The 21,244-nt window shown below is 50.1% G+C and overlaps 1 protein-coding gene across 1 annotated transcript in view; it reads left to right on the forward strand.

Annotated features, from left to right (window-relative positions):
• Window positions 1-8,191, forward strand: part of MUC12 (mucin 12, cell surface associated) — a 17,826-nt gene extending 9,635 nt beyond the window's left edge. Inside the window, exons 4-12 of the mRNA XM_014477342.2 lie at window positions 248-375; window positions 705-769; window positions 3,539-3,690; window positions 4,051-4,122; window positions 4,227-4,389; window positions 5,119-5,280; window positions 5,901-5,980; window positions 7,570-7,658; window positions 7,846-8,191. Coding sequence (XP_014332828.1) covers window positions 248-375; window positions 705-769; window positions 3,539-3,690; window positions 4,051-4,122; window positions 4,227-4,389; window positions 5,119-5,280; window positions 5,901-5,980; window positions 7,570-7,658; window positions 7,846-7,887 — 953 coding nt within the window. The 3' untranslated portion in view covers window positions 7,888-8,191. The remainder of the gene's footprint in view (window positions 1-247; window positions 376-704; window positions 770-3,538; window positions 3,691-4,050; window positions 4,123-4,226; window positions 4,390-5,118; window positions 5,281-5,900; window positions 5,981-7,569; window positions 7,659-7,845) is intronic.
• Window positions 8,192-21,244: the final 13,053 nt, after the last annotated feature.

Consider the following 21,244-nt stretch of genomic DNA (forward strand, 5'->3'; position numbering starts at 1 on the left):
ATCTGAATGATCATCTGGTGCCCTCCAGTCAGGTCTCACTGAATCAAGATTCTGACTAGTAGCTCCTCCTGGTATTCAGAGATAAGAGGCAAATGTTTCAGCTACTCCTACCTGCCTTTTGAGTTTCTGTCTGCCTCCCTACACACTTTCTCCTCTCCCATAAAGCCAACAAATGAAGAATTAGCTATTCCTGGAAGGCATTACTGTGAGGTTGCTGTCTCATGCATAATATGCCCTGTTTCCATAGAGACTCCCCAGAAAATCAACGCCACTGTAGACCTGAAAGTGAAAGTGACTAACAGGAATTTCACAGATGACCTAAAGGACAACTCCTCTGCTGCATACAAGAACTTCGTTCAAGTATTCAAGAGTCGGGTAAGAGGAGAGGAAGCCTAGATTCCCTGATGTGAATCCTGGAAGAGGGGACATCCCTATGCACCCCCTTCCTTCTTTCCTATGGGCAGATGGCATCACCGACTCAATGGACATGGGTTTGGGTGGACTCTAGGAGTTGGTGATGGACAGGGAGGCCTGGTGTGCTGCAGTTCATGGGGTCGCAAAGAGTCGGACGCGACTGAGTTGACTGAACTGAATACAGGGACTCCTTGGGGAAAGGAGGTTCTGAGGGACTTCCCCCAGCACAGAGAACAGGGACTGCTGCACATTCCAGGCTTCTAAGAACTCAGCTGTCTTGTTTCTTTCAGATGGATGAAGTTTACAGGGGCAACAACTTTCCCCAATACAGAGGCGTGAATGTCAAAAGACTGCTGTGAGTATGGGAGTGGGAAGGTTTATAGACTGTGGGAAGCTCTTCTCTCTTGTCTGCTCTCCTGCCTCCTCCTATCATAAATGGTTAGAGTACCAGTACCTGGCTGGGTCAAAAAAAGCAACACCTGAGGGCTCTGAGACCATGCATTCATTCATTCAGCATTCATCCATTTATCAAGTTAATATTGGAAGTCTACCCTGTGCTAGGTGCTGGGAACATTGGGTTCTGCTCTTCATGGTGCTTAGAAGGGCAGAGCACAGGTAGCTAGCTAGAGTTATGGTAGCTAGAGTTATGGTAGTTATGATAACTCAGTTACTGAGGTTAGACTTATAAGAGACACACGAGGTACAGAGGGAGAGGTCCTGAATGCAGGGTCAGTGAGACTGAGGGAAATCTTCCTGGAGGAAGATACAGCTAAGCTGAGGCTTGAAGGATGAGGAATGGGCCGACTAGAGGCAAGGGAGTGGGAGAGTGTTACAAGAGGAAATCCATGATGTGCCTACAGGTAAGAGAAAGGAGCTCAGATTCTAAGAACACAAAGCACATTTGGCTTCTTAAAGACAAAGGGGCTGTGGTGGGAGAGGAGGTTGGAAAAGTGACACATGCTCATTTACATGTGAAGCATCATCTGCCCATGTGGCAGAGTAAATGCTTTGCACTGCAGACCATGAGATCTGTTTGCAGGGTTGAGAATGGATGGACAGAGGAGGGAGACAATAGTAGCCTAGGCCTTAATGAAGAAGGAAAGTAGTCCAGTGTTAAAGGTCTTTAAGAGGCAGGACCAGCAGATCACTGGATTTTGATGGGTGTTTGAAGAAAAGGAGGACTGACACCAGATTTCTGGGCTTCTGGGAGTGTGGGTTGCCCTTGGCTGAGATGAGGAGCATAAGAAGGAGCAGGACAATAGAAGAAGATGATGAGTTTGACATGGGCCTTGTTAAGCCTCAAGTGTCTGGGGCCCAGCCATGTCAAGTGATGGAGCAGCTGGTGGTCAAATGTATGATAGTAAGGGTCTATAGCAGAGACATCAGCATTGATGTCCCCAGACAGGCATCACTGGAAGCTCGGGGAGTAGACCAGATGGCTGGGGCAATTGTCACAGCATGGAAGTGAAGCTGTCCCTGGACAGAAGCATGGGAAGCATCCATATTTAACGGATGGGCAGGAGAAGCAGAGCTCCCAGAGGAGGATGGGAAGAAGCAGACAGAAGGGTGAGGAGGGAGCCTGGGGCATGTCAGTTACCAACATATCAAGAACCCGTGGTGTTCCATAACCCAGCATCCTCCACCCACACCCAGCCTCAGAGCCATGGTCTCTGTCTCCATTCTGACCCAGGATTTTATTGGGTTAGGTCCTCCTGGGTCCTGCTTCCGACTTCTTTGCCACAAGGACTGTGGGCAGTGATGGACCTTGTCTCGGGAGCTCTCTGCTCAGAGCATTGCCGACCATCTAACAAGAAGCTTCTGGGTTGGAATCCAACATTTCTAAAGTGCCCTCATGTTTCTTCATATCTAAAAGTTTACTTATTTGGTTTTCAAAATGCAATCCATTAGCTTCTGTCTTAAATGTTTACATTTAAAATATGTTCATTGTGGTGAAATACCCATAACATAAAATCTGTCATTAGCCACTGAATTCACCATGTTAAGTATATGGTTTAGCAGCATTAAGTAAATTCACATTGTTGTACAACCACCACCACTGTCCATCTCTAGAACTTTTTAATTTTTTTTTTGGCTGCACTGGGTCTTCATTGCTGTGGGGGACTCTCTCTAGTTGAGGCAAGCAGGGTCTGCTGTCTCATCGTGACACATGTGCTTCTCATCGCATGACTTCTCCTGTTGCTGAGCATGAACTCTAGCACAAGCGAACTTAAGTAGTCTCAGGCTTAATTGCCCCACAGCATGTGGAATCTTCCCAGGCCAGGGATTGAACCTGTGTCCCTGACACAGGCAGGTGGACTCTTAACCATTGGACCACCAGGGAAGTCCTCCAGAACTTTTTCATCTTCCCAAACTGAAACTCTGTATCCATTAAACAGTAACTCCCAATTCCACCTCATCCCACCTTTGACAATCGCCATGCTGCCTTCTGCCTCTATTCTGAATTTGATTACTTCAGGGATATCATATTACTACTCATAAATACTCACCCAGTATTCATCCTTTTTGGACTGGCCTATTTCACTTAGCATAATGTCCTCAAGGTTCATGCATGTTGCAGCATGTCTCAGAATTTCCTTTCTTTTAGAGACTGAATAATATTCCATTGTATGTAATATACCATTGCATTTTGTTAATTCAGTCATCCGCTGATGGGCGCTTAGATTGATTGGTTCCACTGTTTAGTTATGAATAAGATGGCTATGGACATGGGTGTACAAATATTTCCTCCTGCCCCTGCTCTCAATTCTTTGAGGTGGATACCCAGAGGTGGAATTGCTGGATCACATGATCATTTTATATTTCATTTTTTGAGGAACCATCATACTGTTTTCCACAGTAGCTATACCAGTTTGCTTTCCCACTGATGCACAAGGGTTCCATTCCTCCACATCTTTGCCCAACAGCCTCCATTTTTAGGAATGAATTTCACCCATTGGCATATATTGTAATCCCAGGCTTATATTGTAGCCTCCCTCTAGGTTGTTAACTGCTGGAGGGAAGAGTCTATATTCTGTCCCACCCCTGGGTCACATGACTATTTGTTTCTCATCACCCTTCTTGCTTCTTGGGCCCCACTTGGTTGACTGATGACTCTCGGTTCCAGTCGGGGCAGCGTCATGGTGGAACACGAAGTCATCATGGAGGCCAACTATACTTCGGGGTACCTGGAGCTGTTTGAAAACCTCACTAAGATTGTAAGGGCCAAGATTATGAGTGAGACTGGACAGCTACACGGGAATTCTAAAGAGTGCAAAAGTAAGCCCCCCGAAAACCCCTTGATGTTGGTGGTGAAAGGATGGGTGGGGCCCCTTAGGGAGGTCTCAGGCCCACGCCCACGTCCTGCACCTCTCATCTCTTCTGGAACTCCAGAGACCTCCCTCGAGGAATCCAGATGTCAAGCCTGGGTACCTTCCCCATATTCTGCGCTGCTCCCAGCAGCCCCTCTCAGTCCTGGGCTGAGGTGGTCAGCAGCCCCAGTGACCCCCTCAGAGCCAGCCCACAGCCTCAGCTGCATCTACTAGTCTTGGTCACAGCAAGGAGGAAAGGGGAGGCTGACTGCTTCCAGCGGGCGGGGGGAGGCACATCTGTTTTTCTCTTTCTCACCACTCTGGGCAGACCTCTCACTCCTGTGCTACGATGAGACGGCCACCTCTGTGGACCCCGTGAAGGTCGACTTTGACCCGCAAGGTGAGCAGCTCCATGGAGAGTGGACGGTAAACCTGCAGGATAGGGGGGCCTAGGGACGGGTTCATCTGGCTGACACTTCCTGCTGGCCCCCCACCTGCCCCCAGAGCAATGCACTAAGAAAGCTGCGAAGGAATTCGCCCAGTTCTACTACGTGGATGAGCTGGATGGTAAGCTGGCCTGTGTGACCAAGTGCACCCCAGGGACGAAGTCGGAAATGGACTGTCACCACGGCAGGTGCCAGCTGCAGCAAAGCGGCCCCCGTTGTCTGTAAGTGCTTGTTCCCTCTAGGCCAGCATCTGCCCTCTCTGGTAGTAGGGTCCCACTCTCCCCGAAGGTCATCCAAGAGTGCAGGGTGAGGGTGGACAGAGCTCACAAGGCACCTCCAGCCCAGCCTCTACATCCCTCTTTCCTCTTCCCAGGTCTCCCACCTCCCACTCCCATATACCATGGGAGCGGGAGGTACAGATTACATACACAGGCCTCATAGAACCAAGCAGTCCCCTTTCTGAGAAAGTTCCAGTTATCAATTGCAAATCTGTATCTATGGACCTCTCTCTTCATCTATCATTCATGTCCCTAACAACATCCCAGCCACCATGCCACCATGCCATTATCACCTCCTTGCTGGCGTGCTACGTCTTAAACTAAAGTACAAAATATAAAACATGGTGACAGGCCATCCAAGTGCCAGCTGCTTAACGATTACTGTGCTTAGCGATTACATGCTTAGCGATTACGTGGGTGAACATTACGTGCGTGGGATGAGGTGCCCAGCCCTCTCAGATTCTGCTCTGTGGATCTGCGGTCCCTGCACCCACTCACCACCCGTTAGACTTGGGGAGTCAGGGAGGGTGCCCAGCAGCTGCCCTTAGTGGGTGAGATGGTTTCCTGTGCTTTGACATTGATCTTTTTTTTCAGGGGCAGGGGGCAGGGGGTGCAGAAATTGGGTGGGTGAGGGAAGCTGGTGGACTGGCCTGAGCTTGTGTGTGTCCCCAGATGCCTGAACTCAGACACACATTGGTACTCGGGGGAGACCTGTGAATCCAGCACCAGCAAGAGCATGGTATATGGGATTGTGGGGGCCGTGGTGGCACTCCTGGTGGTCTTGGTGGTGGTTCTGATCGTCTTACTCAGCCGATCCCAGAGAAAACGGCACAGGTAAGCTTCCAAGGCTGGGCCTGGGGAGAGGTGACCATAGTCAGAATATCCTGAGGCCCTGCTGAGGCCCAACAGGGGTGGGTGAGGCCCTGCCCCACACCCTCGAGTCCTTCCTAGTTCCTGCTGGTCCCTCCCAGCTCTGTGTCTAGCAGAGGGCAGCCTGCGATCTGATAAGACATATCCGCTTGGCAGAGAAATGGAAACAGAGACTTATGTACTGAAACTGGATTGTGTAATGAAATTACCTGGTGCTTATCACCTTGGCTGCCACAGAGCAGCACTGTCACACTAGGACGCTGGGAATGATCGCTCTCTTCCCAGCTGTAAGAGACTGAGTAACGTTCTGTACAGAGCCCAGCCAGCAGGCAAAGGAAACTGCCCTGACTCTAGTCCGATGCCCCCAGCTCACAGATAAGGTCACTGAGGGGTGGGGGTGGGGGGCAGGCGATGGGGACATCTCCAGGATGTCTATTCGGTTTCTACCCCTGCCACTGGGGGCAGGCCCCTCCCTCCCTGACTCAGGGCTTGGCCAGAGCAGATTCTTCTGGAGGCCGAGGTCAGAGGTCTCTGAGCCCTTCCCCCACCTCTCCGTCATCAGCTGCTCATGTCATTTCTGTCAGGAGGCAAGAGTACGACGTGTCTCGAGAGTGGCAAGATGCAGGCTACCCTGGCAGTTTTGAGAACACAAGCATCTGGGAAGGTAGATCTTATCAGGGGCCAAGGCGGGGCAGGCTGGTGGGGGTGGGGGCGGCGTGGAGAAGTACCAGTCAGACTCCCAGTGGCTGTGGGTGACACGCACACACGTCCTGCCAGCCAGTCCTGCGTCTGCCGTAATAGCCAGACAGTCTGCAGCCTCCTGACCCCGAGTCCCCATGGGCAGCCCTGCTGACCCTCCAGCCTTTACTTGGCTTCTCCCCATCAAGTTCCCTGCATTCCAGTCTGTGGCCCACCGCTTTGCAGACTGTGCTGCTTCTGGTCGTCTGAATCTCTGCACATCCCCATCCCACTGTTTCCAAGATCCAGTTCACACGCGGTCCTTCCACGGAGCTTCCCGTGGGTTCAGCCCACTCTGGCTGCCAGAGCTGCTCATAACGACTGAGAGCCTGATCCTTCCCCAGAGCCCAGCCCCAGCGTGTCTCACACACAGTGGGATGACGGGCCATGGCCAAGTGAGGCCGTGTCCCAGGATGGGAAGGGAGAGGGGTTTTCCAGGCAAGGGTCTCTGCTGAAGAAAGGGCGTAGAGGTGGAGAAGAAGTGGCCTGTAGGGAACCAAGGGCGGGTTAGTGGGGCGGGAGAGTGACAGAGCTAGGTCAGGACTGGTCAGTGGCCCATGGTGGGGGGACCCATTGGAGGAGCTTGAAGGGAGGGGGACCAGACGTGCATTTTGGGTGGCTCATTCAGGAGGATTTGAGGGGGACACACGAAAGTGGGGAGTTCAGGGAGCGAACAGCACACTAATGCAGGCCAGGGATGATGAGGCTGAGTGAGGGGACGGTGGGGACCAGGAGGTGTGGACAGCAGTCAGCATAGTTCAGATGCCAGTGAGCTAGCTGGGCAGGGCCTGTCGTTTGCAGGCTCTGGGAGGGGATGACGGAGACGGGGGGCAGTGGGCAGTTAAGTGCAGAGGGAAGATACCCCAGATCAGGCCAGTCTGAAGTCTGCAGAGAGGCCTGTGGCCTACGGGCAGTGCTGGGGAGTCAGCTTAGCTCAGCGCACATTGTTGGGGAGAGCAGGCGAGGAGGGCAGACGGTGGGGGAGGATCTTGAGGGAGGGAGCAAAGGAATGATCAGGAAGATGCCAGGTGGACCTGAAACCCGGTTCTGAAGGTTGAGGAGCGAGTTTCTTTGCATGATGGAGACAGGGAGTGCTGGACTCATGCCAACTCACACAAGAAGATTCCAGGCACAGTTGCTTCTGTCTGTTGTCACTACCGTTGCTATGAGGAAGTGTGCCCGTTGACCCCAGGCAGTCTCGCCCTCCTACCCACCCTAAACCAAGTGACTCCTTGGGGACCCACTCACCAGGCCTCGACTTTTGCCCGTGGCGCATGTCGGAAGGCAGCTCCCATCCCCTCCTGTCCCTGAGTCATCCCGGGCCACCTCCCCAGCCCCTCTTCCGCATCCCTGATAAGCTGGGCTGGGGGGAGGATGGATGGGCAGTGGGAAAGGAGTTTAGCGCAGCTGTGGGGCCAACTCCCCAAGCCCATCCTTTTTACTGCAAACAATCCATCCTGTGTGTCTCTTCTGCTTCCCCCAGGCTCACTCTCACCCCAGTACCTCTCTTTACAGGTCAGGATCTGAAGGGGGACACGTTTGGCCTTGAAAACATCTACAGAAACTTCCAGCCCTCCTTGAGGAGCGTGGACCCCACTACAGAGGTGACTCAGGAACCCCCAACTCCCCGCACCCTTCCCCCACAGCTAGGGGCTTCTCTCCTCTGTCCACTGCCTGGGGCTGCCTGGGGAGGGTGGGCCTCCCTCCGGCCCAGAGGCAGCTCACTACCCCTGGACACGGCCATCACTGGGGCCCCCATTGGTCTCACCTCCTCTCTCCCACCCTCCCCAGCTCCACATTCAGAGGCCCACAGTGGTGACAACTGCTCAGTGATGGGGACAGGGACTGCCACCCCTCACTCAGATCTGGGTGATGAGGCTGCGGCCAACAGAGCCCTCCACGGCCCCAGGCTGCCAAGAGGAACCTGAAGTCCGAAGTTGTCAGGCCCGAGGATGACCCTCTCAGAGAGAGCGGGCTTGCCCTGTCCTCACTGCTGGGAACCAACGCCCTCTGCTCCCTTGCCCTCCAGCCAGGAGCCCAGAAGCATCTTGTTTACTCTACTTATGTTTACTCTACTTGTGTTTACTCCAATTGTTTACTCCACTTGTGACACCTATGCAGGAATTTCCTGCCAATAAAGGACAAGTCTTATAGAGCTGAGCATGGCCAGAGCAGTCTCTTCCCCTCCCCTGCAGGGAGGCCTGCGAGTCTGGGAAGGTCCTTCTTGGAAGAGCACTGCAGGGTTGGACACCACATCTGGGCCCCTTCCTGTGCCCACGTGTGGAGCCCGGGGCCGTCGTCTGCTCCAAGCCCGGGCTGGATCAGGCCCACCTCTGCCAGAGGGTTCTGTGGCAGCTGAGCTTGGGGTCACATCCGGGAGTGGACCTTGGGCCAAGGGAAGGAGGAGCGGGAGTCCCCAGAAGGCAGAAGAGTGAGCATGTTGCCCTGCTGACCTTGAGAGGGGCCAAGGTCACTTCAGATGACCCCAGGGGCTGTGCTTACCTTCGAACCCCTCAGACCCGAAAACTCTCAGCCCTCCTGGGGCTGGGCACTGGTCTGCACCCATGACCTGTTGGGGTACCCTGAGCAGTAGTAAAACCAGCTTGAGAAGAGGGGAGGAGGTCTCCACTCCCGGGGTTGGAGTCAAAAGCACCCTCTCCTTGCAAGCTCAGGCCCACCCTCTCCTCCACCTTCCGCTTCCCTCCAGGGCCCCCTAGTTCTTCCAGGCCACTTCAGGCCCTGTGCCCGACAGATCAGATGGCCTGTGTGCCTATGTGCTGTGTCACCAGGGAGGACCTCCCCTTCCCTCTGCCCTTTGGCCTGAAACAGGGCTTCTCGCACTCCCAGTCATCAGTGAAGCCTCCCAGACTGCCTTTGGTTGGCCCCAGCTCTCCAGTGTCTCCGGGATCAAAGGGCTTGGGACCCATTTATTTCTGGGGTTCCTTGACCAATGTTTGTTTCACTAATTCCCTGAAGGGTGAAGGGCAGGTGCACTGCCCTCCAGGCTCTGAAATCGAGACTGGTGACGACGCTCTGTCTGCTGCCTCTTTTCCTTCGGCTCCTGCCCCTCTCCATGGTGACTGATCCCCACCCCCCCATTGCTCTCACAGCCTCAGCCCTGCGGGGTCCTGGACCTGCCCATGCCCAGGGAAGGCTGCATCCTGGGGGCCCAGGTGGGGGTACTCTCAACCTCCTACCCTTTGCCTACTCCTCTCTTCTCCCCAGCGAGGTCTGGAGGGAAAGCCAGGGCTTTAGAGTTAGTCTGAGTTGGCCTCTTGCAGCCTCAGTTTCCGTTCCAAAAAGGGAGAATAAGAAAGCTGACTTGTCAGGGCTGGAGAAGCAGACAGAAGCCCCCAGACAACACCCCAGGCACATGACAGATGCTCAGCCAGTGCTGGGATCTGTCCTTACGCCATGAGTGTGCCCCTCCTCTCCCCTCTCCCCTCCACCCCTGCCCCAGATGCCCAGGTTCTCTCTTCCGTTTTGTTGTTCAGTCTCTCAGTTGCGTCCGACTCTTGGCAACCCCATGGGCTGCAGCGCGCCAGGCTTCCCTGTCCTTCACCATCTCCCAAAGTTTGCTCAAACTCATGCCCTCAGGCCAGTGATGTTATCTAAACATCTCATCCTCTACTGCCCCTTCTTTTGCCTTCAATCTTACCCAGCATCAGGGTCTTTTTCAAAGAGTCGGCTCTTCAAATGCCTCATGCCTCTGCTCTCCAACCCTTGCCCTGACCATGTCTGCTTCACCCTATCCCTACCTTGTGCCCCAAGGATGTCACAGAGCTGTCAGACAACCCTGAACCAGGTGAAAAGCTACTGCTGTAGCCAAATGGACACAAGATAGGGTTTGGGAACAAACCCTAACCTTATCTAACCTAACCCCGACTCTAATCCTGCCTGGAAGAAGCTGTGTACCATGGGGCAACTCAGGTTGTCTCTGGCCTCAGTTTCTCCCCCTGAAGAACAAAGGTTGGGGCCTCTAGGACTCCTTCCAATTCAGCCTTTCTGGGCTTCATGGCCATGGAACTGGGCTCAACTCAGCAGAAGATGATAGTGAGTCCTAGTTGGACCCTCCAAGATCCCCTCTGCCCCTCATCTGCTCCCAGAGAAAGAGGGAAGGGGACAAAGGCCAAAATCAAACTGTAGGCTTCAGGACTCCCACCCTCCTTGGGTTGTCATCCTGCGATTGCCTGGGTGGGAGGGAAGGGAGTTTGGGGCAGACGTGGGGGCTCACGCTGGACCCTGTCAATATCATTCAAGCAGCCACGTCCTTGACTTTGTCCTGCCCTGAGCTCACGGCCCCAGAAGCAGGGAATGGCGGTGGGGGGGCTCCTATCCCCTTGCCCCAGACTGTGGACAGCTCTCCTTCAAGGTGGAAATGGAGTGGGAGGTAGGGGGAAAGTATCCCTGAGCGTAATCAGAGAGGCCATGGCCTCCTCAGTCCAAACCTGCCCGCAGGAGGCAAGGCCTTCTTTGGGAGCCAACCTGAGAGCTGAGGGGGCCAATGAAGAGGGTGGAGGTGGGAAGAGGGGGAGGGAGGCTGGGCAGAGTGGGACAGTGGCTTGGCTTGCTCTAAAGGGCAGATTCATCACTGATTTGAATTCTGCTGTCCCTTGGCACAGATTTTCCCAGGATAACATCACCAGAAGCTGATATCTTATCAGTAGGAAGAATGGCACCCTCCCTCCCAGTCCTGGCATTTTCAATGCCTTCCAGACAATGGTGGCATCTGGGGCCCCATGATACACCTTAGGGAAGGCCTTTCTGGGTCCCTCTCATCCCTCCGCCCCCTGCCTTTTTCCTTTCTTCCTGCTCCTCCATGCCCTCTTTCTGGCCCTCTCTTCCCTTCCCTCTCCCTTTCTTCTTCTTTTCTTCCCACCTTCCCCCATCACCCCTTAGGCTCTAACCACGTTCTGGACTCTGGGACTCATTGCATCTCTGGCTTCAGTCTCCACTTCCCGTCTGGGAAGTGGAGCCTTTCCGACTCTCTGCTCCTGAATTCTGTGGTCCTCTCTCTGGGCCTGCCATCCACTAGTCTGGAGACCCCTGGCCAGCTTTGAGTGGCATCTGATTCTCCCACATTTTTTCTCTGGGGATCCAGAGCCATATATACTTCCTCAGGCTACGTGGCTGAGGCAAGGGCCTTAAGAAACACTCTAGAGGCCTCTGCCCGGCCTTGCCCTGTCCCGACAGACACACCCGTTCCCGCTGCCCTCCCCTGCAGCACACCCCTGGTTATATTGGACGTGAAAGAAACACAATGTCCTTTCAGCCCAGGGCAGGCATGTCCAGGCTTGCCAAGTGCCTTCTCCTTGCCCACACCCGGCACGAATGGGACCCAGGACTGGTTGCTAAGCCCTTTGCCTGCAGCAGGCCCCTCTGTCCTTCCCACCCACTCCCTTTCCTCTCCCTGCCCACCCCCATCCTACCCGGGTCCTTTCACTCGCCCATGGTCCCTGTTTCCACTGCTGTCCTACTCTCGTCCTCCTGCTGAGAGAGTCTGGGGAAGTTAGACTCAAGCCTCTATCACTCCCACACCCCTACCCAACCCGGAATAAGGCCCTCCTCCTCTGAGGAGCTCTCCTGGGGGTCTCCATTAACTTATCTCCTCTCAAACCCACCCTGGCAGCAACAGGTGATCAGAAAGTGTGTTCACTTTCCGTGACTGCCTTAACAAATTATCACAACCTGGGTGGCCTAGAACAACAGGGATTTATTGTCTCAGTCACAGAGGCCAGAAGTCCAAAACCAAGCTGTCAGCAGGGCTGTGCTCTCTCTGAGGCGGGCGGGGAAGGGTTTGTTCCGGGTCTCTCCCCTGGCTTCTGGCCGCTGGGTGTCGATGTTGGCTTGTGGCCACATCATCCTGTTGTCTCCCTTTACCTTCACGTGACCTTCTGTGTCTGCGTTCAAACTTCCCCTTTTTACAAGGGCACCAGTCATTTTGGATTAGGGTCCCACCCTACTCCAGTATGACCTCATCTGAGCTAATTATATCTGCAATGACCCTATTTCCCAATGTCAGCATCTGTGGTACTAGGGGTTAGGACTTCACTGTCTGAATTTGGGGAGGGGGGATACCATGCAACCCGTAACAGAGGCCCCGAGGAGTTTGCAGCACAGAAGTCACTTGACGAATGTGTTTTGAAACAATCACTCTAGCTGTGATGTAGAGGACTGTTCGGGATGGAGGCCCAAACGGGAAGCAGGGAGGTGGGTGGGTGGGAGTGATGCCAAAAACTCAGCCTCTTTGCCCTGGGGCCAAATTGAAACTCAGAGACAGACTTTTGGGTAAATTAAAAAACAACAGTTTTATTGCTTTGCCAGGCAAATGGGAAAAGGCACGCTTCTGCCCTTGGAAACCATGTCCCAACCTGGGAGGGATTTGTTGAGAAGCTTTATAGAAATGAAAGTGCTAGTTGCTCAGTCATGTCCAACTCTTTGTGACCCCATGGACTGTAGCCTGCCAGGCTCCTCTGTCCATGGGATTCTCCAGGCAAGAATACTGGAGTGGGTTGCCATTCCCTTCTCCAGGGGATCTTCCCAATCCAAGGATTGAATCTGGGTCCCCTGAGCCTGAGCCTGGTGGGCTACAGTCCATGAGGTCGCAAAGAGTCAGACAAGATTTAGCAACTAATACTTAATAGCAATGACTCAAGGGTGGGGTTGCTGATAAAGTTTAGGGCGTGTGAGGGCCTGCACTCCTTTAATGTGGTCTTTATTTGTTTATTGACTTATTGTTCTTAGTTTCATCACTTGGAATCTACGTTGTGGTTTGTGGGCTCTCTAGTTGAGGAGTGCAGGTTCAGTAGTTGTGGCAAGCTGGCTTAGGTGCCCACCCACCACCCTCCCAGCATGTGGGATCTTAAGTCAAACTACACAGCAGTCCTCTCTTTAATCCATTTCCTGGCTCTACCAGTTTCCTAGGGCTGTAGCAACGAAGTATCATAAACAGATGACTTAAAACAACAGAAATTTATTGGCTGACAGTTACAGAGGCCAGAAGTCCAAAGCCAAGGTATCAGCAGGGCTGTGCTCCCTCCAAAGGCAGCAGAGAAGGATCTGTTCCAGGCCTCTGCCTCTGGCTTCTGGTGATTTGTCAGCAATCATAGGGCTTCCCTTGTGGCTCAGAAAGAATCTGCCTGCAATTCCAGGATCGGGAAGATATCCTGGAGGAAGAAATGGCAACCCACTCCAGTATTCTTGCCTGGAGAATCCCATGGACAGAGAAGCCTGAGCCTGGCAAGCTACAGTCCTTGGGGTTGCAAAGAGTGAGACACAACTGAGCAACTAACACTTTGACTTCTGGTGTTCCTTGGCTTGCAGCCCTATCACTTTGATCTCTGTCTCTATCTTCTTGTCCTTCTCCATGTGCATGAGCGTGTCCAAATTTTCCCTTTTGAGAAGGACACAGGTCATTTTGGGTTAGGGTGAGAAATGGATGAAGCACAAGCTGGAATCAAGATCGCTGGGAGAAATATTAATAACCTCAGATATGCAGATGACACCACTCTTATGGCAGAAATCAAAGAGGAACTAAAGAACTTCTTGATGAAAGTGAAAGAGGAGAGTGAAAAAGCTGGCTTAAAACTTGACATTCAAAAAGTGAAGATCTTGGCATCCAGTCCCATCACTTCATGGCAAATAGATGGGGAAACAATGGAAACAGTGACAGACTTTATTTTCTTGGGCTCCAGAATCACTGCAGATGGTGACTGCAGCCACGAAATTAAAAGACACTTGCTCCTTGGAAGAAAAGTTATGATCAGCCTAGATAGCATATACCTGTGGTGGATTCATGTTGATGTATGGCAAAACCAATACAATATTGTAAAGTAATTAACCTCCAATTAAAATAAATAAATTTATATTAAAAAAAATAAAAAGCAAAAACATTACTTTGCTGATGAAGGTTCATCTAGTCAAAGCTATGGTTTTTTCCAGTAGCCATGTATGTGAGTGAGAATTGGACCATAAAGAAAGCTGAGCACTGAAGAATTGATGCTTTTGAACTGTGGTATTGGAGAAGACTCTTGAGAGTCCCTTGGACTGCGAGGAGATCATTTGTCAATCCTAAAGGAAATCAGTCCTGAATATTCATTGGAAGGACTGATGCTGAAGCTGAAGCTCCAATACTTTGGCCACCTGATGCCAAGAGTTGACTTATTAGAAAAGACCCTGATGCTGGGAAAGATTGAAGGCAGGAGGAGAACGGTGACGCAGAGGATAAGATGGTTGGATGGCATCACCAACTCGATGGACATGAGTTTGAGCATGCTCCGGGAGTTGGTGATGGACAGGGAAGCCTGGTGTGCTACAGTCCATGGGGTTGAAAAGAGTCCGACACAACTGAGTGACTGAACTGAACTGAGAAATGGAGTATTTCCTGCCATATCAGTACACAAGGATGCCACAGTCATCAGAGATAGCAGCTCTCAGTTGTGAGCTCCTGAGTCCTCAGGAAAGAGAGGAATACCTGCTATCCAGCAGCCATCAGGCTGCAGCCCTCCCCACCCCTACAGTAAACCCTGAGAAAGCAGGCATAGGATGTGAAAAACACAGGATACCGGCCCCAGTAGCTGAGATGTATATAAAAGGAATGACTTTAGTGAGCCCAGACTCTTGCATATTCCCATATGTGCTCTGTGGCTCAGTCATGTCTGACTCTTTGTGATCCCATGGACTGTAGCCCGCCAGACCCAGAGGGATTTTCCAGGTGAGATTATCCATGGGATTCTCCAGGTGAGAATACTGGAGTGGGTTGCCGTTTCCTTCTCCAGAGGAGCTTCCTGACCCAGGGATCCAACCTGTGTCTCCTGCGTCTCCACCATTGGATTCTTTGCCACTGAGCTACCTGCGAAGCCCTTCCCATATATAGTGAAATTCATTCAGTTGTGTCTGACTCTTTGCGACCCCATGGACTATATAGTCCATGGAATTCTGCAGGCCAGAATACTGGAGTGAGTAGCCCTTCCCTTCTCTAAGGGATCTTCCCAATCCAGGAATTGAGCTGGGGTCTTCTGCATTGTAGGGGGATTCTTTACCAACTGAGCTATCAGGGAAGCCATTCCCATACATAGAAAAGTGATAAATTCATTAACTTGGGATATCTGGTTTTCTTTAATTATCAATAATCTTTTGATGTTCAGACTAGCTGCCCTTTGTCACAAAACTTCTGTACAACCTGGCTCCTCCTCTCATCTCCTCAGAGCAGTTCTCTCAGGGTTGCTGGAGATGCTGCCTCCCAGACTTGAAGTCCTAAAAAATTCCCACCGAATAAAACATAACTCTCAACTTTTAGGTTGTGAATATTTTTTTTAAGACAATGGGGTTTATCCTAAGGACCTCATTTTAACTTCATTACTTCTGTAAGACCTGTCTCCAAAGAAGGTCACATCCTGAGGTACTGAGGGCTAGAATTTCAATACATCCTTTTTTGAGGGGTGAAGGGACATTTCAATATATAACGGTTGCCAAGAATCAAAAAGCTAGCTAGCACATTGGGTGTGGGAAACAGGCACGGCCACAGAGGGGTGGAGGGAGTGCAACTGGTACCGTTCTACAGAAAGAAGTAACACAACATTACTTATGCTCTTTCACTGGGCGATTCCGATGTTTAGGAATTTACTCCACCGGTACATTCAAAAACCCATCCAAGGTTGTTTGTAAAAGGAAATTCAGATTGCCTTCAACAAAGGACAAGACCTGACTCTGCTGGTTTTCTATCACTACCCTGACAAAGTACCACACATTTAGTTCAAACAACACCCTTTGATTATCCAATAGTTTTGTGGATCAGAAGTCTGGGCACAGGGGTGGTTCTGCCGAGTTCTCAGCTTAGACACTCATCAGGCTGAAATTAAGGAATCAGCCAGGCCATGTTCGTTGCTGGGGGCTCCGTGGAGGAATCCACTTCCAAACAGATTTAGGTTATAGGCAGGAGCGAGTTTGCCAGGAGGTCCCCTCCACCTGCAGAGCCAGCATCGGCGTGCCCTCATGCTTCAGATGTCTCTGATTTCCTTTCTGCCGTTTCTTCTGCTTTTAAGGACTTGTGAGATAATACTGAGCCTACCCCGATAATCCAGGATAATCTCCCTATTTTAACTGATTAGCCAGCTGACTAGTAACAGGAATCCTGTTACTCTATTTTGGCCAGAAGCAGAAGGACAATCACTTTGTTGAAAGCCTTTGATTAGTGTTTATTTTACATTCTTGGGCTTCCCAAGTGGCTTAGTGGGTAAAGAACCTGCCTGCAATGCAGGAGACAAAAGAGACACAGGTTTGATCCCTGGGTCAGGAAGATCCCCTGGAGAAGGGCATGGCCACCCACTCCAGTATTCTTACCTGGAGAATCATGTATAGAGAGGAGCCTAGCGGGCTGGAGTCCATAGGGTTGCAAAGAGTTGGACATGACTGAAAAGACTGATGCAACTGAGCACATTCTTGGCTAGTCAAATTCTATGAAATGTTTTCAGTTGCATTTATAAAATTAATACATTACATTTCCTATTTAAAGATTTCCATCTTTTTTGACGAATAAACAAAAGCTTTCCAACTACCCAAGAAGCTCCATAAATCTAATACAATTAAATGTGTTTTTTAAAGCTTTCTTCACACTTAATTTTACAAAACCCAATAAATTAAATGCACCTATATGATGACCCCTGGAGAAGGAAATGGCAACCACTCCCATATCCTTGCCTGGAAAACCTCATGGACAGAGGAGGCTGGCAGGCTACAGTCCATGGGGTCGCCAAGAGTCAGACACAACAGAGCACCTACACAGCACAGAACAGCATGATGAATCTCAAGTTCTCTTAAGTGTTCTGACCCTGTTTACAACTTCAGCAAGATTTAATATAAAATTACAAGTCTAAATCAATCACTCAGTTACATACTTTAAATCAAGGTGGACATTCCAATAGGCCAAATTCTCTTGAGTGTTACAAACATATTAAATCCAAAATGTAAGGAGATTATTTGATCCAAAAATATTAATACTAAAAGTCTGAACTTCTTTAGGATGACTGATGGCTCAGCAGGTAAAGAATATGCCTACAATGCAGGAGACACAGGAGACACAAGTCCAATCCCTGGGTCAGAAAGATCTCCTGGAGGAGGAAATGGCAACCCACTTCCGTATTCTTGCTTGAAAAATCCCATGGACAGAGGAGCCTGACCAGCTACAGTCCAAAGGGTCACAAAGAGTTGGACATGACTGAGGACAAGACAAGAGTCTTTCTATCAAATATCTGTTCCTGGGATTAAACAACACCCTTCCCTGCAGCAGTTAGGATATTTTAAAATCTGCTGTAACAAATATGCCCCAAATGTATAATGGCTCAACCACAATAGAAGACTTTATTTTCTTGCTTATATAACTGTGCTCCTGATTAGCAGGTAGCTTTCTTCCATGTGGCGATTCAGGGATCTAGGTTCCTTCTTCGAGGCTTTGCTAGTCTCTTGGGTCTCCTCACCCTGTGTCCCTACCTGGAAGAGCAATCAGTACCACCAGGGAAGTTGAATGGATCAGGCCTGGAAGTGCATTCATCATTTTGCTCACATTCCATTGGAAGGGACTTAGTCATGTGTATTTACTAACTTCCCTGAAATCCAGCTCCTGAATTGGGTGTGATCTCCCTTTCTTACAGCTGCATAATTAGACATTATCCCCACCTCCCTGAACACTTTCAAGACCTCATCCCCTACCCCTAGCTTCTAGCTTCGCTTCTATGTGTATTAAGTCCTGATGCCAAATTTCTCGGAGAAGGCAATGGCACCCCACTCTAGTACTCTTGCCTGGAAAATCCATGGGCGGAGGAGCCTGGTAGGCTGCAGTCCATGGGGTCGTTAAGAGTTGGACACGACTGAGTGACTTCACTTTCACTTTTCACTTTCATGCATTGCAGAAGGATATGGCAACCCACTCCAGTGTTCTTGCGTGGAGAATCCCAGGGACAGGGGAGGCTGGTGGACTGCTGTCTATGCGGTCGCACAGGGTCAGACACGACTGAAGCGACTTAGCAGCAGCAGTCAAATTTCTAGGCTGTGAGATAAGCAATGTGGTTGAGGTACCAAGGCCCTTCCAGACAAAAGTGGGTGAACTCATAGAAGTTGTGAGAGAATGAAGGACCCCCTAGAATAGGAAGGAGAATTATAGTTTCAAGAGACTAACTTGCCTTTCTCTCCTTCAGATCTCAGGGAGGACAGGGTGTCTGGGATGGAGGAGGGTGTGTATCCCAAGAGGACCCCCGGTGCCAGTAGCTATGGAAGAGCTATAAAGTGAGGTACTGAGCCTCTGGAGGTACTGAGAAGGGGGCACATTCATGCAAAGGGATTGGAACAATCCCCAGTAGGCTAGCAAAGGAACCAGATTTTATAGTCCAGGACTGCTTATATTCTGGGGCCTTACAAAGATTGTTCAAGGGTAGAAGGGAAACAACCTGGGTCTGTAGAAGGGGTTTCAGGCTCATCTCATTTCAAAACAGTTTAGAAGAAAAGGCAAGAGAGACCCAAATATGCCTGGAACAATTACTCTCACGGCAAAGGCCATGACTGCAGGGGCCACAACTGGTGTTGGTCATCTCTCTGAAGGTGATGGTTTGACCTGTCTTTCTGTTCTCCACTTGTACTTACCAAGGGGGAAGAGGAGATAGACCACAGTGCTGGGAAACTCTCAAACAGAAACACCATGGAAGCTCCAATAGGTGCAGTGCTCACACTCATTCCAGGAAGCTTGTGCCACCTGCCAGCTCAGTTTCAGCACCAAGGACAGCGCCCCAATCTCTTTCACTTAGAGCCGAGATCCCTTAAAATACTGGCCTGAACCTGCCATTAAACAAAATGCTATTGTTAAGATTCACTGCATTCCATTGTTATGAAAAACATATGTTTTTAAGCACAGAGAATTTTCTTTTAATATATAGTATTATGAGTATTTTTAAGTTCTTATTTTTATCTGCAGGTTCTGATTTTTTGCTAGTCCATATCAAGAGATGAGAATACCAGACCACCTGACCTGCCTCTTGAGAAACCTATATGCAGGTCAGGAAGCAACAGTTAGAACTGGACATGGAACAACAGACTGGTTCCAAATAGGAAAAGGAGTAGCTGTATATTGTCACCTTGCTTATTTAACTTATATGCAGAGTACATCATGAGAAACACTGGGCTGGAAGCACAAGCTGGAATCAAGATTGCCAGGAGAAATATCAATAACCTCAGATATGCAGATGACACCACCCTTATGGCAGAAAGTGAAGAGGAACTAAAAAGTCTCTTGATGAAAGTGAAAGAGGAGGGTGAAAAAGTTGGCTTAAAGCTCAACATTCAGAAAACTAAGATCATGGCATCTGGTCCCATCACTTCATGGGAAATAGATGGGGAAACAGTGGAAACAGTGTCAGGCTTTATTTTTGGGGGCCCCAAAATCACTGCAGATGGTGACTGCAGCCATGAAATTAAAAGACGCTTACTCCTTGGAAGGAAAGTTATGACCAACCTAGATAGTATATTGAAAAGCAAACACGTTACTTTGCCAACAAAGGTCTGTCTAGTCAAGGCTATGGTTTTTCCAGTAGTCATGTATGGATGTGATAGTTGGACTGTGAAGAAAGCTGAATGCCAGAGAATTGGTGCTTTTGAACTGTGGTGTTGGAGAAGACTCTTGAGAGTCCCTTGGACTGCAAGGAGATCCAACCAGTCCATCCTAAAGGAGATCAGTCCTGGTTGTTCATTGGAAGGACTGATGCTGAAGCTGAAACCCCAATACTTTGGCCACCTCATGTGAAGAGTTGACTCATTGGAAAAGACCCTGATGCTGGGAGGGATTGAGGGGAGGAGGAAAAGGGGATGGCAGAGGATGAGATGGCTGGATGGCATCACCGACTCGATGGACATAAGTTTGAGTGAACTCCGGGAGTCAGTGATGGACAGGGAGGCCTGGCGTGCTGCAATTCACGGGGTCGCAAAGAGTTGGATACGACTGAGCGACTGAACTGAACTGAACTGATCATCATCTCTACCTAATAAATAAAAACAAGAAAAACAACTCAATCAAAATTCTCATGGTTCCCAGACCTTTCTCCAGTCAATGCCCTATGCAAGCTTCTGTTTCTCACCTGCAGTCTCTCTCTCCTCTCCTCTGGGATATAGATTCCGATAAGTTTGGCCTCCAGATGACAAGAGGGAAGTATGAAGCCAGGAAGCATGCCAGTCCCTGACCTCCCCCATCATCATTTGCTGAGCCCAAGGATGCCACAAGTGAGGCAGGGCCACACAGGCTCACATGACTCAGATACGCACTTCCTCATGCAAGAAAGCTAAGTTCTCTTTCTAGAAATAGGTTCATGTGGCTTTACATAGATCTGAAAAGATAGAGTCCTGGGTTCTCTTTCCAGCTTTCTCATCAACTCCCTGAGTTACATTTGGGAAAAATTATATTTGACCATTTGGTCACAATTTTGCATTCTGCTGTATAAAAACTAGGTTGCTTGTAAAGCATCCCTTATGGATGTCATTTTTAACATTTTTGGGATGTTTTATTACTGTTCCTGCCATGCAGCTCAAGATTCATTTTGTTCTGGAAGGTGTCTCCCACAGGCCATACCAGTTAGACCTTAACCTAAGAAAGAGGCTAAGCTCTGCTGCCCCCTCATGGACGTTTGGAGCATCTGCAGGCATCCTTCAGTTTCTCCCCCATGAGAAATCTTTAGACTTCACTTGCTTCTTGCTCCTATTTGCCATCAAACTACTCAGATCCTAAAACTGGGCTGTCTTAGTCCATTCTGACTTCTATAACAGAATGCCATGGAACTGGGTGACTTAAAAACAACAGATATTTATTCTTCACCGTTTTGAAGGCTGGGGAATCCAAGATCAAGGAGCTCTGTGTCTTGTGAGGGCCCACTTCCTGGTTCAAAGACAGCTGTCTTTTTGCAAACCTTCCCACATCTTCCTCTCTAGGACTTGACTCATCCTGATACTCCAGTTCCACTTCCTCCAGGAAGTCTTCTTTGATACAACTCTTTACGATTAACAGCTCTCACCTATGTCTTTCTGTCTTAGCTGTGGCTGCTACAACAAAATACCCTACTGGGTGGCTTAAACAATGAATTTTGATTCTCCCACAATTCTGGAGGCTAGAAGTCCAAGACCAAGGGGCCAACAAGATTGCTTTCTGGTGAAGGCTCTC

This window comes from Bos mutus, chromosome 25, assembly GCF_027580195.1.
Source record: "Bos mutus isolate GX-2022 chromosome 25, NWIPB_WYAK_1.1, whole genome shotgun sequence".
Lineage (NCBI taxonomy): Eukaryota > Metazoa > Chordata > Mammalia > Artiodactyla > Bovidae > Bos > Bos mutus.